The following is a 20,205-nucleotide window of genomic DNA, read 5'->3' as shown; positions in this document are numbered from 1 at the left end:
GAATTTCGGTTGTATCTCTCTGATTATTATGATTGGCCGGTTTCGAGGGTACTTGAATCAATAGGGCACCCTGGCCCCTCTTGCCCCTCTTATCAAAAGGCAACAGGGGCGGTTGATCCCCCGCGCCCCCTTCTCCGGCATCCCTGAGTCGGTCCCCATTGTCCATGCCTATTACTTTGAGCTCGCCTTTGGGACAATAGGAAATCTTTGGTCGTTGACCATGACCTTAGCACACAAAGAAATGAATAAAAACTAAAACAAATTATCTGATTTGAAATTTAGATGACCCCACGGTGTGTCAAGAATACTGCAGGAAAAACATCAAAATAGGCAAAAGCTTTCAAAATTCCACGGTCCCCATAGCGTGCAAAGACAGACAGTTCTTGAACATCTCTAAGATTGAGAGAAACCATTAAATCGTTTAACTCAGAGTCTGCGCGAAAATGAAATTTCGGCTTATCTGTTCTCCATGAACTTGCCTCATCGGATTGGCCTCCTGATCTGAGAGGCTTATGATGATATCAATAAGTGGATGGCTTGTAATGCTATTTACCACCCAATTTAAGACGAGGACTACAACATTTTGGCGTCAATCTCATTGCGAGGAATTGTCTTCTCTGATCATTTGAAAACAAAGGACAACACAAATATTCCTGGTTGATAGCATTCTGGAACAGAGGGCTTCATGTCTCCATTTTTGCAACGAATTACCCACTTGGAAGGAAAAGGTTAAGACTACAATCAACTCTAAGCCGTCGACACGTAGGACCATTGAACACACTTTTTGCTGTGATGATTTATAGCAACTTCAGACCTGTACCCCATAGCTCCCATGTAAACACATCTTAAATCAAAACATTCAGAAACTAAATTCAAAGGCTATATGAGCAGAAAAGGGATAACTTGATTCAACAAGCGAACATTTAATCAATCTTTCGTTTACTTTTCAATGAATTTCCTTTAGATGGTATTTGAAATCTTCTTAAGATATTCCTCTGAATATGGTAAATATGCAAGCTTGATACATATAAATCTTCTTAAGATTAAAAATTGCATAATCCTTTTCAAAATGGTGACCTTTCTGTTTGTTTTATGACTTAGAGAGAGAATCTATCTATTGAAAAAGAAGCAAGTAACCAAAATTTGAATTGGGTTGAATAAGCTGAATGTTATGTGGGCTTTTTTTGGTCCGCCATGTTTGAAATAAACCCAATCTGTCAAACCACTTTGGCCATATTCATATGGCGGGTACACCCTCAATGCCAGTCTAGATCACCTTCAGACTTAAATATTTACTTCCGCAAACTAAGGTCATACTATATACTTGTGCCTGACACATCTTGATGCACCAGAGCAGAGAGTAATACTTCGTCAATGAAACTACATAGTCTAAAGCAGACACTCGCCGTTGTTTTTATATACCTGTGATTTCATGGCCAATTACATTAGGTTTCTGAACTCAATGAATGCCGCAGGGTCCACTAAGAATTAAAGTGGTTTTGGTAGTTTAAAACGCCGGCCCACGGCAATCTGAAACAAATGGACTCCTCCATAACACCACCTCTTCTGACCTCTGCAGAAGTGTCGATTTCCAGTCATTGAAAGGATCACCCGCAATAGACAAAATCAGTAGCAAATATGAGCAATGTGGAATTAGCATAAAGTTTTGGTTAGCCAACTGCTGATAACAAAGAGCAAAAATAGTACTTTCTAGTTCTGGTCATCATTATCTACATCAGGTCGCTGATAAAACATATGAGGAATAAAAACAAATATCAAAAGCAGGAAAAACTTGGATATTGTCACTTACAAATGGGTCGTTCAGTCAGATTAGTACAAAAATATGAAAAAGCTTTCTCGGCGTATTTTATTTTCTTCACGAAAAAAACTTTAACATGGAATGCAAACTTGAGAGATCTAGCTTTACTTCATTCATACCTCAACTTTCCTGCCTGGTGCTTGCCTTAATAACTCGTACGGAATAATCGTTTTCTGGGAACGAAAGAACCTCATCCTGGAATCAGGAATAGTAACATACACTTGCTCCCTCAGGCAATGGAAAACTCCAACGATGGATTGTGTGGAAATTTCTGTCTATTGGCGTGGCTGGAGAAAGAGGCAACTCGAGTCTCAATATCAACAGCAATACGTCTCGTTGCACCAAACGCACGAATATAACAACTGCCGTTAGTATGAGTTGTTCTGATTTATAAGTGTCCACGCACTACTGGTGATCAATAGCGGTTTTCTGCAGTGCAAGGGTCATGGCGAGATAAATCTTAAACAACTTGATTCATGTTCAGCGAGCTAAGCGGCTTACTCTTTTTGTATAAATAAACACGTCATTTGCAGTATTTGCGCTCTAGATGGAAATGACCGGCGCTAAAAGCAAAATGATTACCCATTAGGCGCCCGACTTTTAAACCCTCGGAAATCAAGCAGTGACGGTATGAAAAAGCGAGGTAAGTGGATGCAGAGAAACAGACGAACACATACAAGCAAGTCGAAAGATTCGACGCTGGTCTTCGTCGCCCAATTTTCACAGCTCCAATTCATATCAAGCTCGTTTTCCTCTGGCTGAAATTCCTTATTTTCCTCCTTTTCCATCTTTCTAATAGAGGAGCTGCCCCAACAACACATCTTATACAACACTAAAGATGCAGACAACTGTTATACGCAGGGGTGCCATCCTAAAAAGATTGGGGTGAGGGGCTGTACCGAAGGCAACTTCTAGGCACCACACCCATAATAGCTACACTCTAATTGCTAGGGCGTAGTACTTTGTTATCTATCATTTTTCTATGTTAGGTTATTTTCTGCGAATAAGACCTCCATATTCTTCAGCTCATCATTGCCTTCAATTGCCCAGTTTCCGTTACCAATAAGAAATGGTCCATTCACGGAAAACCTACCACCTTTTTTATTAAAAGCTGTAAACTGAAATTCAGGCTGGATGTTCTTTATTTTTCAAAACATTTGAGGCTGGATTGTTCTTTATTTGTTTTTAAATATAAGCAGTGCAGTCACTATCATTAGCTATTGTGCTCAAGGAGAATGCTTAGGCCCCATTTACTAACAAAATGAATGAGCTATTTGAAATTTCAAGGACAAAGCACCCCTAGATGGCAAAATCTTCTCGTTACTGTGATAAGATTTTTCAAGAGATCTCACGACTTTGTTCAAAAATTACATTTTACAGTAGCTCACTCGTTCTTAATTTGTTCTTAACTTTTCATCAACTTCGGGTCTCGTATTCTTATAGCCTGGGTCACAGACCATAACAAAGGAGGAGACCATAACGTCAATAACTAGGGCTATTTAAAAAACCGTTCTTATAAAAAAGAGTGAATAGCATAGTAAAGGGTAAGCTAACATTGCCAAGTGAATAATTATTTCAACCTAAAATACGCTCGCTTATGACGTGGGGGCTGAGCTCCACAAATCTCCCTGAATCTTAGGAAGGGGGCTAAGCGCAATTAGCTTTCCTCCATGGCAGACTCGGAACTTTTCATTTTTGAATATTTTCATTATCGCAAACAATCAAGAAAAAATGAAGCCTGTTCCATTCATTTGGTGTTAAAAAATGACACAAATTTTGACACAAGGTAGCTATCAAAGTAGCAATAGTGCTTCATTGCGTAATTGCGAGTGTTTCATTTTCCTTCTTGGTTGAATTTCCACTTCACCTTGTTTCTAGCTACAGTTAGGAATCTAACGAGACTTGTACAGAATTCTAATGCACTATATACAATTTATATGTGCAGTTGAATTTATGAACTATTAAGGATACAATTCGATAAAAAAGAGGTCCAAAAATAAGGAACTTTAAGAGCAAGGCCACGAACTGGGTTTCTTATAAATAAAAAGCATGTAAATCAGCAATCTCAGAGTTTAAGGGGGTTAGGACCCAAAAATTTTTCCTAGAAACATTTGAGTAAGCACGATAAAAGTACTAAAAACAGTTTTAGCCTGAAAAAGTCCTTCATTTATAATCACAGCGACAAATTAAGGAAAACTGCCCCGTGTAGAGGTCAGGGGATCGTGACGAAATACACTAGGAGAATAAGTCCTTAAGAAATAAAGAGAGGCTGACAGCTATATATTGCAATGTTTTTTGTCACTTTGCAGATAAAAAAACCGGCTGGTACTGACGAAGCATCACCATATGAGAAAACCGCGTTTAAAGCTTGAATTATTGGGATCATATTGCTCATCACGTAAAATGCTAAATGGCGGCCATGTTTTCATAGCAGTATAAGCATTTCATTTCATAAAATACCTTCAGCAAATCATAAAATACCTTTGCCTTATTTGCTGAAATAATAAAAAATTCATCTTATCAGGAATGACTGAAAACCTTCTTTATTCCTAAACAGTCGACGTGAACAAAAAATACCTAAAACTGAGCAGTTATATTTTCAAAATTAAAAACCAAAACGAAGTCGAAGTTTCTTTATAGGTTTTTTAAATAGAAAGAGCTAATGAGCTACTTTTTACAACAACAAAAATAACACACAAAAATGAAACATAACATAAAAAACAGAACACCTGGTCAGTATGACAATATCAGGTCAGAGTTTTAGAGATCGAGCTACATCTTCTAAAAGTTTGCCATAATTTCTTAAAAGGCTGAATTATATATTGTCCCTTAACATTCCTTTCAAGCACCATGGTCATAAAAATGCGAAAAATTGCTGATAAAAAATTCATATACAATAAAACACAGAAAAAAATTATCTGAGCATTCCCCCGATAAAATGGACCATACACTCTTTTTATAAGATCCAGTAAATTGAGGTTCAGACTGAAAACTTTGGCCCACAATTTAGTGGCTAGATTGTTACTCTAATCCGGTCGAAAATTATTAGGATTTTAGTTAAAAAATTCAGTAACAAGACAATACCCTTCTGTGGATCAACACTTGATGTGTATAACTAATACAAGGGTTGGCATTTATAGATTATAATAACATTAGTAAAACATATACCTTGTTACAAAGACAAATCCTCAATAACAATGATATCACAATGTTCTTAATTTGTTCTTTATTTTTATTGATTTTGAGGATTGTGTTCTTATAAATTTGTTCTTAAAAGAAAAAGAGTGAGTGCCCATGGATTGACCAACTTATAATTCAAGCCACGCCAGGACATTGAGTCCATGAAATCAATCTTAAGCCGTATTTACGTTCTGACAGGGTGACAAGCTCTTTGGGATAAAGAACTGCGACTATTTCAAAGTGGTAGGTGATAAAAAACATACCCATTAACGTCATATAAAATTTGCCGGGCGATTAAAACGAATATTTTTTTGGAGACAGGCAGACAATGTGCCAAACTGACCTAGCAATTTCGAAATTTAGAAGATGTGAAAACAACAACCCTTGCAACGTTCCTTTTAAAAATAAACATCCGCTGCGAAGGAGCATGGCTCAATTATGCCAGCCGCCGAAAAAGGAATTGAAAAATGCAATGCATTCGGACTTGCGAGACTGCTGTACAGTCCACTTTGTGCGACGAGGGCGTTGTCCGTTGCGGCGAATCTTGGGAATTTACAATTACTTATTCAATTAAAGTAAGCTGCACAATAATCCAATCTATCCTATAACAACATGCGAAAACTAGCAACAAAATGCTCGCATTCAGAAATGAGCATCAAAGCTTGAAATGTTTAGAGGTGCTTCGTTGGTGAATTTTCAATGTCGGCAAATAAAGAGTGGCTCCTTTTTTGTTAGCAAATAGGGCCTGAACACTCCCCTTGAGCACAATAGCTAGCGATATCACTTCGTACACCCTAATAATTTAAGAACAAGTTAAGAACAATCAGGCCCTAAAGTTTTGTAAAAATTGAGAACAGCCAGTCTCAATTTCCACCTAGTTTTTAGAAAACGAATGTTTAGGATAGCACAGTTTTCTCAAAACACTAAAAGCAGTAACTGAGAAAAATCTAAAAGTGTTATAGACGCATAACGAAAGTTTTTACCTACGTACACCACTTTGGCAAAAAAGGTGTCTCTCCCGGCCCCCTGTCTTCAGGGCCCCTTTATACCTTGGTAATGTCCTGCAGAAACACTGAACATAAAAAACCGCAATGAATTTATTTGATATCAACAAATTACCCTACATCGTGAGGAAACTTCTTCTCATTCACCTTGTACAAATGCATTAGGAAATTTCGTGATATATTGGTGTAGTTGAATAAGCGATATTTTCCGGAGATCAGATAACTTTTGCAACGAAGGATCAAGGCAATAGAGTCAATGAATAAAATCAAATCACTGCGGTGTGAAAACATAATTGAAGCTAAATTGAATGTCACGGAATCTCTGATTAGGCCATACGAAGGATGAGGATTGAAAAGATATAAGAGCGTGTGAATTTTTTGATATCTACCAATCCAACGTTACTCTGCTCAAACTGAATTCGTTCCCATGAAGGATCAAACAGGCACAACAATAGTTATCAGTGTAAGTAAGTCATAGAAACTTCTTCAGGTGTCTTAGGCCCATTTCTATGTACAAAGAATGACTTCATTATTGCAATCTATTTTTAGACATGGCATTAAAGGTAGGTCACAGCCACAGACACGTAAACATTCGCAACAATACACAATTGTATGCCGACTTCAATCTAAAAATGATCGACTATTTTTGCAACTGTATCAGACTAATGCCTTTGATACAATTTACGCAATTTCTGAAAACCTCATATTTGCGGAAATTGGAATTCAGATAACAGTCAAACAGTGACAGACCTGGGTAACAATGAAAAAAAAAAGAGGACGTTAACCTCTCTGAAAACAACGAAAAGCACTTTAATTGTGTACACTCTTTTGAGTAAGAACCAGTAAATTTAAGTTCAAGCTGACTGTTTTTAATTTTTCCGAAAATCTGAGGCTAGATTGTTCTTAATTTGTTCTTGAAATTAATAGGTTGTTAGCAGTGCAATTGCTACCCTGAGTACCAGACTTACTATATATAAAATTGAATAGAGACTTTCTATTATTTTATATAGTGAGTCTGGTACCCAGGGTATGCAATTGCTAGCTTTTTTGCTCTAGGGAGGTGTTCTGGCCTCATTTGCCAGAAAAGTGAATGAGACAACCTTCATTTGCCGATGAGCTTGATTATTCACCAAAGATGCACCCGCATATTGCTAAAAATCCTCGTTTTGTGATAAACGTTGTTAAAAAATGCATATTTCAGTAGCTCAGCCGCAGCATGTTCTATTGTTACTAACTTTTCACCAATTTTGAGGTTCGTGTTCTTATAGAATTGTTCTTATAAAGAAAGAGGTTGTACTCGTCATTTGGTTCAGGTTGCCGATTGCACTAACCGTTTGCGAGAGCCCTCTTATTCATTACATAGAATTGAGCATTTTGTCACCCCTGCTTATAAACCGATATAAATTAATTATCTCAAATAATGTTATATTAAAATAAAACTATGCACCATGTCGGTTTTCAAGTTTTAAACATACCTAGACGTTATTCCTTCGTTTTGTAGTTTAGTCTAACAATCGTTGTTTTCTTTAAATCAACATTTTAACGTTTGATGTTTGTTGTTATTTCGTCGTTAAGATTATAAAATGTAACTTATTGCAGTTCAAATTGTAATTAGGTTAGAAGTCTTCTTGGTCCAAATACCTTTGCATTAAAAGAATATCATATCTATGATGAATTGATCACACGACTGCATCTGTTTAATAACGATTCTCGATACTTTGGTAAAAAATGGAATAATGTAATCTAGAAATACTTGAAACAGGCCGCAGAATATCTTCATGGGAAAAGTGGGGCACCCCTTAGGCCTACTGGTCCCTCCCTACTATTGTGACTCCAGGCAAAGACCAAGATACAACTTTTGTTTGGGGGGGAGGGCAGCCCTGACAAATCAGTATTTTACTTATGCAACGTATGTTTTTGAGAGGGTAAGACCCCCCGCCCGCCCCCTCAGTATCTCGGTCCTTGATTCCGGGGACAGCAGCTCGCCGCAGTCTTCCGCAAGCATACGCCACCCTGACACATCACCAATGCAAGCATCTATACCGCTCTTCCTTTGACCTCGAAATAAAATTGACCCACAACAGCGTTACCGGGAGTCACAAAAGCATTGGTATGATGGCGCCAACACAAAGAATTCGAAATAAACAGAGGCACAAAAGACTGAGAGCTGAGTGTACATCATCTCGTCATACAGCTATAGTAATCCCCAAACTTATCCATATAAACAGGAAATATGGCTTAAACCATAGTCGTGGTTTTCTTACTTCAGAACTGTAGATTGAGAAAAGGATAAAAATTGGATTTAGGTCGGTGAATTTTGACATGACGTAAGCTCTCCCATTCGATCCGAGGAAGAATGCTGATCACCTTTTATCTGCTTCATTTCAAACGATTTACTTATTTTGCAAAATCAATATTTTTCATAATTTAAAGGAAAATGCTACATAGGTTTAAATGCTTCTTTTTAAAAGCTTCTTTTGGTCAACAATACAATTAAGATCATTTATAGGATCGATAATATCTTAAGAAAGATGACCCCGATGTAAACTTGATATCTTAACCTCTAAAAAGTCTAGAAGACAAAAAAATTTTTAATGTCGTAATCTATTAATATCTTCTGGAACTAGGAAAATCACAAGTAATTTGTGTGGTAACTCCATTAAAAGAAAGCTTGTGTTATTCATAAAAAATGTAGGTCCAGAGTTGGTTGCTAGTTATAACATCCTATTCTTTAAATGTTATGTTATGTTATGTTATGTTATGTTTTATGTTTTATGTTTTATGTTTTATGTTTTATGTTTTATGTTTTATGTTTTATGTTTTATGTTTTATGTTTTATGTTTTATGTTTTATGTTTTATGTTTTATGTTTATGTTTTATGTTTATGTTTATGTTTTATGTTTTATGTTTATGTTTATGTTTTATGTTTTATGTTTTATGTTTTATGTTTTATGTTTTATGTTTTATGTTTTATGTTTTATGTTTTATGTTTTATGTTTTATGTTATGTTTTATGTTTTATGTTATGTTTTATGTTATATGTTTTATGTTATGTTTTATGTTTTATGTTTTATGTTTTATGTTATGTTTTATGTTATATGTTTTATGTTATATGTTTTATGTTATGTTTTATGTTATGTTATGTTATGTTATGTTATGTTATGTTATGTTATGTTATGTTATGTTATGTTATGTTATGTTATGTTATGTTATGTTATGTTATGTTATGTTATGTTATGTTATGTTATGTTATGTTATGTTATGTTATGTTATGTTATGTTATGTTATGTAATATGAAGGAAATCTTCGAATATCTAAATAATTTTGAGGAACCACTGATATCCTTCAAGCCAGTTAACAATGAATGAGACTTATCAGTTTAGTTTTTATTAGCCAATTTGAAAATGATCCAATGAAGAATTTACTGCAGTCGCTGTGGTTGGTAACCAAGACAATACATTAATAAAATGAGGACAAAAAAGACATGCAAATCTTATTTCTGCCAAACCAAGTCAAATCATTATCTTGGAACTCTGCCATCTTTCAAACCAGATTCGTACTTGATTGAGGCCTAATCACTACTTCAAATTTAACCGCAGTGAACAATTTGTCGCTTTTTAGTTTTCCTAAAGGCCTCGTAGTTCAATCCATACTATCTTACAGATGAAACTCTGAATTGTAAAAAACGTGACGTATTCTTGCCTGAGAAGGCTAGAAATTTATACCATGTTTTTCGTTCAGGCAAATATAATTTCTGCTAACATCCTCATATTCACCCTTTCCTCGCATAAGTAGAAAAAATCAGAAAGGCTGGCAAAAAGAGTTGATTTTTTTGTTCTTTCTGGCCAGCAAATTTCAGTTTCTACATACTATGGCGAAAGAAAAGTCCAACGTATACACTCTTTTAACATGCTATAAGCTTTTCAAATTGCCTTGACGGTCGGAGACCAAAAACTGTTTTGATGTTTGACTATGGGAATAAAGCTGGTATCATGAAAAGTATACATTATCAGGGCTATAGGGTTAGAGGAATATATAAGCTACCATGAATACGCAATTTTTACAATATAAGAAAATAGTTTACAAGAATATTTAGGCTCAAAAAAATAAGGCTTAAATTCAAGAATGATAATATAGAATAATAACATCCATGCTTAAATTTTGTTAAAAATGTGAACTTTATATTTTTCATTCCTTTTTAAATTACAAATTTAAAACAGATCGTATTTCCATAAATAATTGCTCGATTTTATTTTAATTTTGGGCAAAAATTTCAAACCTTTGGAAACGTGTATTTACCTACCATGTTGATAAGAAATTATATTAAGAAGGCACAAGATGCAAGGCACAGGACCTCTAGAGTCATAATTACTCTCGTCTAGTGGAATTTCTAATATTTACTCTCCTGTCTCTGACCTCTGTACTAAATAAAGAATCGAATTTCTTGAGACGCCAAATTAGGTTGGTTGTGATTCACTTTTTGACATAAACTTTGAAAGTTGATCGTTACCATGACAGGTAAGGTTGATTTAGAATATCCGCTATTACAAAAAGATATAATAATTGGAGATTACCGGGGTTTTGCTTAAGGATGTACTACATATGTGGCTTTTTAATCGTTATGAGGTAAAAAGCTCTGAGAAAAACACTTGGTCGCACCTCCATTTTGAGAATTCCAAAATGTGTTGGTCTTCAATGCATTACAACAAATTATACTGATTATAATCAAGGTTTCTGAAGGTGTAACCCCATGTGACTCACAGCAGGCATGAGAACGAAAAGGTCAAGCTACTAAACAAAACAAAAATAAATTAAGAATTAAACTTCGGTTCATGGCTTCTCTACAACTAGATTTTGGATAGAATAGCCTCGCATCTGAACACTAGCAGTCTGCAGTAAACTTTTGATAAGAAAATGCAATATGACGTCACGACCCGATTCTTCTAGGAACAAAATGTTTGCACTTACCTGTAAAGAATTTCCTTGGGTCTTTTCTTCATTGTTGCCTATAAGTGGTGCACGCAGTTCCTCCATAGGTTGTGTCCGTTTTCAGGAAATCTAAACGAAATACAACATTACAAACATTGTGTTTTCCTAAATCCTTGTTATTAAATGATGCGAGCATAGGATAGAACGCATTTTCAAAAACCCTGGAGAAAATTTTTTCAATATACCCAAAATATATGCACAGCTCAAAGTGAACAAAGTGACAAAGCATTAAAAATGGGACTTGTAAATAATTGGAGTTTTCCGTTTGAAGTTAATGGCAAAGGCCAGTGGGTTGACCAAATAAAATGAAAAGAGAATGGGAGTCCTATAGCCTGAGAGCAAAAAGAAGCTAGGTTTGTAAACATAGCTGAAAACTTTTCATCATAAATATTTTGCATTTTCTACGTTACTGAGTAAAGACGTTTCATTAAGCAAAGACATGGTTAAATGGTTTCATTACACGATATAATTCATTGCAATTTTGATTTTGCTCTCAACATGACACCACATACGTCGTCAACGTCCCTTACAGAAAACATGGATTACTTTTTGAAGGCTTCGAGTAAGAAGACAGATTAAAAGAAATTGACTTAAAATACCGATCTAAGCAAGCTAATTTTAAAAATACCATTCAGAAAGATTTAAGGTAAAATGATGAAAGATAAAACTTAAATGACATTCCTTTCTTGGACACCAATAATAAATTCTATTTAATTTTGTAGGATTAGTAGAATGTGAATTTAAAAGACGGTTTTGTTTGCATCAGGAACTTAGGCATTAGAAAGACGCTGATGCGTTAGGAACACTTCGAATGTCCCTGAGAATAAATTTCAATTACCTTGATGACGACGTAAAACCAAAAGATGATTAGAAGAAATTACTTATTTATTGCCTATAACAGACACACCTTAAAGAATATATTAAATCAGCAGATGTAATAAATCTCAAATTTGATCCTTATTACGTTTTATTAGAATCTGAAAGAGCTGAAAATTCTTCACGATAACACAGGAATAGGCCCGTCTGCATTATCGTGAAGTTGTTCTCTAAAATTGGTTCAGTTTTAGACACGAGCCATGTTACCATGTTATAGTTTATGTTCATTAAGCACATTACTTTTGAGGAAAATAACAACACCAAAACTTTCTCACATAAACAGAGTTTCTCAATGACAAAATTCTTTGATGTCACACCCACTCTTAGCAATTGGCCTGCCTTTCCTTGTGTGTGAAGATTAATTTACTTTAGAATAAAATCAACGGCTACAGAATCAAATACATTTTGAAGTTCATTGAGAACTGCTTTGCACCTACATTTTCTGTCCTCTAGGTTATCAAAAAAAATTAGCCAACTTTCACAAGCTGAAATTGTGGTGTCTCTCGCGGATCATGCCTAGGTCCATTACTGTGTTTTTCTGTATAAATACTTACAACGAATGCATCTAAAGAATAAATTTCTTAATGTATACAGATGATATCATTATTTCCCTTTTATGCGATAACTCTATTGAAAATGATGAATGATTAAGTAATTAAGCAACTTTTGTTTAATGTTGTCTAAAACGGATTTTGTTTTTCAGAATATTGCGAATTATATTCTCTCCCCTGAAAACTCCCGTGACATGTGGTTTGAGACAGTTAGTTTTTTTTACCTTTATTTAATAACCTAGAGATAGTCTTAGCCTTTTGCTCCTCTCTTTATCGTTCCCCGTACTGTTGAAAAGTTTTTGCTAGTAGAGTTGCCTCTAGCATATATTGTATTTTTAGGGGAATGTACAGAAAAGAATATTCTCAAGATCGAGAACCACCCTAATAGCTAGCCATTTTTTATGATAGATAATGTAATGATTGACAGTATAAATGACATTGAAAATCTTGAGGTTCAATTATATTGTCTAAGTTGTGACAATAAAATACAGAAACCTAGGGCTAAAGCTACGTGAATTCTTGCTGATGGAAGCTTTAACTAATGATTTGTATAGAGGTTTTGTTAGGACACAATTAGGGCTTTGTTGCTTCATGTGAACTTGCTCCAGTGAATTTAAAACTAACATGTCTCAACATCTACTAATATTTTACGAATCAACGACCGCTAGCCCCTAAATTAGTTGAAGAGTCAAAGTGAGAGAACAAACTCTACACAAATTCTGTTTCCTAAACAACTAATGCTGGTTTTCAAGACAAATGTTAGCAGACAATATTCCTGCAACATTCAATGAACTTCATAGGAGACTACGACAGAGGAGACGAAACATAAGAACCACAACTGGTGCATCAACCCCTCCTTCGCAAATACCAGGGATAGGAAAGTTGCAATGATATCCCTAAACGTATAAATCATGACGATGCTTCGTCATCAGTAACGGGAGAAGATTGAAGTTTCAGTCCTTCATGTTCGCTATTAAATAAAGAATCCAGTTCAAATGTCAGTTCTCGACAAATTAAGTGTTCAAACCTCTCATGTAAACGACTTCTTTGGTGAAATGATAACCAATCAAGCAAAACCCCAGATTAGCCTCATCGTTTACTGTTAATTACTGTCACCCCTTATTAATTCCGACACTTGAAGGAAGCAGTGTCTCTATCAGTAATGGTTTGTCTAACAGCAGATTGTATAAAAGAGAAGCTTTTCTAGTCGAGAATGGGTGCTCACTGTGTCATACTTGTTATTGTATCTAAACAATTTCCTAATGTGATAGTTCGAGATTAGGCTTTTTTGCTACTTTCGACTGCGGCTTACAGACTTTCGATTCTATAATGACAGATTATGGCCTCTGCAATTCACGCGGCTTCATATTTTGAAAGAAAAGTCAAACAGCCAGCGGTTTCGATAGGGTGGTTTCGACAGCGCGGTTTCGATAGTGCGGTTTCTACAAGGGCCGTCGCTAGCTATTGCAACCAAGGGGGTGCTCAGTTTCCATTTGGCGACAAAGTGGGTGACCAATCCTTTATTGGCCGACATGTCTGAAAAAAGGCCAATGAAGCACCCCCTCTTGGCAAAAAACTCTTCGTTTCTGCAAAGAACTTTTCTCCAAAGAGGAGGGGTGTTACACATCCCCAAAGCTTCTCCGCAGCGACAGTCCAAAATCCCAAAGTGTGGGTACAGCTTCGAAAACATAACTCAATAAGAGCTTTTGCTCCCCCCCCCCAAATATTTACTGGACTGACATGCTTTGGAGATAACACAAGCAACAAAAATGAGGGTAAATGTTGCTATAATTTTTGTTGGTAATGGTAAAAAATTGTGCTTTATTTAAGCAGTTTTCTCTAGTGGTGTTGCTAGGATTCCGTATCATATCAAGACATAAATTTAGCCACCTGAGGCTTTAATAAAGAGACTTTCAAATGGGAATGGAAAATTCTAATAAAGGGGCTGTGTTTAAAAAAAATCAGAAGAAATAGCAGGGTTAATTGAGAAGCTTACAATTTTCTAAAATTTTGGGCAAAGGCTTTCGTGGATTTTTTTGTAAGTAGAAAATTAGGCAATTAACCTTTTTTGGTTCATAAGTTGTATGGTAAACCTAATAATTAGAAAGTGCTACGAACTGGTTAATATTGATGTTTCCAGCTAGATATTGGTAGAACCCACTATCACTCTTATAAGACTACCATGTGACACTATGCTGTAAACGGACATGGATTATATCAAATGATTATTTGCCAGCAGTGGAAAATTGATCACATTCATCAATAATACCATGCACAATTATTCTGATATTAAAAGGAATGATTCTAGAATTTTTTTCAAAATACAGCAAAAAAATAAACATAGCCAAATTGGTATGTAATAAAAGAAATGTCAGTTCTAGGACATTTTTTAAACATTTATGCATGTATAAAATGTTGAAAGTTTCTGGAATGTAAAAACTTCTACTCCAACATTATTATATATGGGTCTCTAGACTCTATAGTATATCCTTACTTTAAACCTGACAAACCCCTGTCTATCCCATGCTTTTCAGCAAGCCAGATTGTTATTTACTTTTAAGGAAAATTTGCTCCATTTACTTTAAGAAGACTGCTAATTTAGATGTAATATTGTGGAGTTTTATATAGTTACTTTCCGTATATTTTAAGCAGGATACTAGAAAATATACGAAAAAACCTCCAATTTTTAGCTTGTTCCTTTCCAAATTCTAGTGGAACCTATGTTGCTTTCTTTTTAGGAACAGTAGCTGTTTAGGGACTTTTTACAAAGTATACTGAATTTGATATCTTGAAAATTTTTGAAAAATGTTTTAATTTGTTTAGGAACAAAAACTACATAAGGAGACATAGCCACAAAAGAGTATTATTTGTCATTCACTAAGATCTTGGAAGATTGAAAGATTTAAGGGAATATTTCATGTTAAGTAAACCTTTGAAGATTTTTAAGTGGCTAGTACTATAAGGCTGAAAACAAGTGAAGGCCTTGCAATATTGAAAGACACAACTTAGGAAGACTAAAAATAAGCAAGGGCAGATTTTGTAACAATAGGATCTTTGGTTTGTAAGACCCTTTTTGAAATATTCCTTAATTTTAGGTCCTTATTTTCTGAACTTGGACTATTGAACTTCAAGGACTGTCATAAGCTGGAATGTGCAAAATTAATGTATGACATAAGCAAAAGCATTTGCACCTCTTTGAAAAACAAACAACCAACACAGCTTAACACAAATCAAGCCAAAAGCAATAACTTTGCCCTACCAACCATAAGAACACACTACAGTAGGAACATCAAAATTTGGCACAAATTACTGCTGCAAATCAAAGAAAAACCTACTAAAATTCCCTTGACATGAAAAAAAGGGATCCAAGAAAGCTACAGAGAGCATAACAAATTTCTAATAAAAACCTCATTTCTTGTTCAATAAGACAATAAAACAACAAATTTCATGTTGTCTATATCCTTTATAGTTTTGGCTTGATATTTTTCTGGGTTTCTTTTATGTCTCTAGCTGTTGTTATGCTGCTGGAAATCAATGAAATTTCAATTTGAATATGTAATACTCAACTTGTATCAAATCAATTAAGATCTAGATTTACAGCCCAGCCAAAGAATGTTAGGTTAGGAAATCTCACTGTGAGTTAAAAATCACATTGCTGCCACACATTTACTCCAAGGCTCCCTTTTCTATATTATTGCATAAATGGTATTTCACAAACAGATACAAATGTCAGAGATGTGACCATCTGTCTGGGAAAAGGCCAACTTTATTTCATTTGACTCATCATAAAAGCAATGTCTAAATCCAAGTCACAACTTGGTTGTAAAGTGAAATTGACAATTACTAGCTACTGTGGTCCTTTAAATCTAGGTAGAGCTTAAGAGCAAATTGAATTCATACATTGTGCTTATCTTGGATCAAATTGCTTCTTATCAACTTCAAGACATCATAATATGTGATTTGATGGAGGTCAAGTTTGAAGTATAAATTTGCCTTTACAGGATCTGTAGTCAATGTTTCAAGTCTTAATGTCAAGGTGTAGTGCTTTGTGTCACAGTGATACTTTTGCTTCCCATACACACAATAAGGAAATTCCATTATAATACATATGATGTTATGTAAATGCAGATGTAAGCTAAACATTATGTAAGCAAGAGCATTTGTATATAGGGGGATTTTAATTGGCCAAATATAGTAAACATCTCAACAGAACAAATATGCTCAATCTTCAGTTGTTGATACTGTTCCCACATAGATAAACTATGTATTTGACAGAAATTTCCACTATTCATTCTACATGATTGTGTACCTGACTGGTGAGCCACAAGTGCTTGCATTGCAATCTTTAGTTAGACTTTAACAAAATAATACCATTTCTAAGCCTTACGGCACTTTGGTGGCATTCAAGTTCCTATGATAATGCCTTGAAGTTCCTATGATCCTCGGTGCATTCCATGTACTAGGCCCAAAGACTTTCAGCGTACACTTAGGTTTTTTTCGGCGTTCGACGAACGAAACGGTAAGAATTTTTTGGCAGAATGTAAAACTTGATGTAAGACGAGAAGCAACGTTCATAGAAAACATGATAAAGAATAAAATAAAGACTCATACACCACAGTTTTCTCTATTAATCAGCTTTCTTTGTCTGGCATACAATAATTACTGTTTTTCTAACTGCTCATATTTTTTGCATCTCTAAACAAATGCTTCAGTGGACTTTTAGTGTACAGTTGACATGAAATGGACCCTGGCCTATGATAAGATGCAGGAAGCACAAATTGATGTCTGCCCAATCTTCCACAAAGTGCAGACCATGGGGTTGCAAGAAAATGACACAACAGAAGGTACAGGAAGATTCCTTTGGCAACAAACATCTACATTAGCTTTAATATTCCATTATAATCAGGCCTATCATTATAATCAAGCAAAAGTGGAGCTCCAAATTAGAATCTGAAAGAAGTCTGGTTGAAAAATAAATCACTTTTCTCTCTTATTTATTTTAACTTTTCTTCAACAACTAGTTTATTACCAAGCTCTCTGCAAAATTTTGCAGGAGCGTGAGCAATTTTCAGAATTTGTGATTTTTCCTTTCAATTCAATATTCTTATCATATTTTTTGTCACCTTTATTCTGTTTTCACAAAACATAACAAGAATCTGTAGACCTGGGAATCTGTAGACCATCAAATATTCAATAACAAAACTGACTGGGATTTGTATAAGTACGTTTTGCGAACCCCTCTTTTGGAAATTATGTCTAAGCTTAAAAAGCTACGGCACTTTTACTATCGACTCTACATTCACATTCTTTTAATGCAAGAAAATGTCACAATAACAGAAAGGCCAAACATTCCAACTTAGGCCTATTACTGCACAGATTACAGGGAAACCATGACAATGAAAAAATAACTTTTCTTACCACATATAATTAAACGATGTCAATACATCCCCTTTAAAATTGCAGAAGACGGTGAACGAGGAACTGCAGTTGAGTGTTAATTCTGGTATAACACACAGGTGTTTAATTTGGTGACAAAACATCCAGCTTAACACATTTGCAGACAACTAATAGCCTGAATCCCGTTCATATAATTAATCAGCCGATGGCTAAACAAAACATTTAGGCGACACCTATTGTCAGTAATAAGCCAATCAGTTGACTAGGTTTCATCATGTGACGAATCGCTTTGTTCCTTTCATTTGACTTTTTTGACTGATGAATTTATAAATCATTCGTTTTGTCATGGTGGAATCTGTATATAGAAGCTGAAATCACTTACAATTTTTCTTGGAGAGCAACAACTGAACTGGTCAGTAAAGGTTGCGCATATCGGCTTTAATCCTCCGATTTGATAATTAAATTATTTAGCTTCAGAGAGACAGCTTGATTCTTGGCTCTAGAATGATAACATACTTTTGTTAGATAAAAAGCGGTTAGGGTGATGGTATATTGTGTTTCAAAAATTTTTGCCTAAATATGTAATGTTTTTAGACGATTTGCAGTCGATTTTAATCCCACCCAAACCGCCTCTATATCCTTAGTTTTTCTAAGGATCAAAGTTTAATCTTCTATCCTGGCCAAACAAAAAATCTGTTTATATATAAATATATATATTCCATAAAAGATTTACATGACAAACTTACCTACAAGCTACTCTACGAACATAACAGACACGATACCGCTCGGGGCAATGTACTATGTCCGCCCAGTGGCCATTACATTTAAAAAATTGAAGAATCTTTATTCTTTCTCAACTGATCTTGAAAATTGGCTATATTCAAACACATTAAAAAAAGTATGAAAATAAACCGATAAAGATTTACCTTTAGAGTTTAATGCATTTACAACTTAGTGGAAAGGGCACTTTGGTTCCCTTAGTCTGCTATCAGGTGTCTCTGGTGACTGCTGTTCTTTTGCCCCTTTCTTCAGCAAATTCATGACTTTCGCAATCAAATTATATTCAGGTCTTCTGCCCCTTCTATAAGAATTTCCAAAACGAGATAAAAGAATGCATCGGTATCTGGTGTTTTGGGAACAATAATGACTGAAACCTCTTAGCAAAAATTTGCAAAAATTAACAGATATGTTGATGACATCAGCGATTTGCCACAGGAACCATCAGTGGTGGCGCCAGGGGAGGGCTAGGGGGGCTACAGCCCCTCTGTCGGAAGCATCTAGCCCCCCATCGGAGGAAATTTTAGGTTATTGCCGGAGCAAATTTGACAAAATAACGTACTAAAGCTGCTTATTTTAGTCATTTTAGCCCCCCTGTTGGAAGATTTCTGGTGCCACCTCTGGGACCCATGTGCTTGTGATTTAAACTTTGGCTGTTTACATTTCTATCTAAATATACATACATGCCTTTTTGATAATGCAGGACAGTAAAAGGCAGCATCTGCCGGTGTGGGCCTGTCTCCTTATAATATGTGTTCCTTAGTCCTAGTCCAGAAAAATTCCAGCCGACAAAACATCATTGAAAATGGCTAGCTAAAACATCATAACAAGGCTATGTAGAAAATGATAATCATATGCAACACAATTTTCATCGGTTTATTCTCGTAACTCCTTAAACTTCATTCCATCATTACTTTCTGTTATCAAAAACTTAGTTCACATCAGAACTCCACAACTCTTCAACTCCATGTAACACTGGCACAAACTGACTCAAACTGCATAATCGTCATTAGACTTACCCATACTACAACACCTTTTGCCCAGGCCCCTATCGCGACAGCTGCTCTTACAAATCTTGAATTATATTTGGAAAAATACTGAATTAGGCTTGACTTGTGAACAGAGGCAAAATTACAAAAGTTTGTTTGGAAAGAGCATGTGCTAATTTGGCTATATATCTGCCAGTTTGTAACATGCTCAACTGGTTTTGCTCATTTAGAGGTATTCCGTTATTCTTTTTTGGGCTTTATGGCCAAAACTAAAAAAATTTTAAGATCGATTTAGCCCCCCTGTTGGAAGATTTCTGGTGCCACCTCTGGGACCCATGTGCTTGTGATTTAAACTTTGGCTGTTTACATTTCTATCTAAATATACATACATGCCTTTTTGATAATGCAGGACAGTAAAAGGCAGCATCTGCCGGTGTGGGCCTGTCTCCTTATAATATGTGTTCCTTAGTCCTAGTCCAGAAAAATTCCAGCCGACAAAACATCATTGAAAATGGCTAGCTAAAACATCATACAGTTTGTAACATGCTCAACTGGTTTTGCTCATTTAGAGGTATTCCGTTATTCTTTTTTGGGCTTTATGGCCAAAACTAAAAAAATTTTAAG

The 20,205-nt window shown here is 35.4% G+C and overlaps 1 protein-coding gene across 2 annotated transcripts in view; it reads right to left on the bottom strand.

Annotated features, from left to right (window-relative positions):
* Positions 1–18,024, bottom strand: part of LOC135685829 (TNF receptor-associated factor 5) — a 29,415-nt gene extending 11,391 nt beyond the window's left edge. The window contains exons 1-2 of one of the 2 annotated variants that reach the window (XM_065201910.2): positions 17,837–18,024; positions 10,971–11,060 (exon numbers count right to left, since the gene is read on the bottom strand). In XM_065201910.2, the coding sequence (XP_065057982.1) occupies positions 10,971–11,036 (66 nt within the window). In that variant the 5' untranslated portion in view covers positions 11,037–11,060; positions 17,837–18,024. Of the gene's footprint in view, positions 1–1,938; positions 8,641–10,970; positions 11,061–17,836 lie in introns of those variants that run through there. The other variant, XM_065201909.2, reaches the window with a different exon arrangement.
* Between the last annotated feature and the right edge of the window lie 2,181 nt (positions 18,025–20,205).

The sequence above is a fragment of the Rhopilema esculentum genome, chromosome 15, assembly GCF_057945365.1.
Source record: "Rhopilema esculentum isolate cy_ngs chromosome 15, ASM5794536v1, whole genome shotgun sequence".
Classification (NCBI taxonomy): domain Eukaryota; kingdom Metazoa; phylum Cnidaria; class Scyphozoa; order Rhizostomeae; family Rhizostomatidae; genus Rhopilema; species Rhopilema esculentum.
Note: the sequence above shows the minus strand (reverse complement) of the source record. Positions and strands in the feature narration are given on the sequence as shown.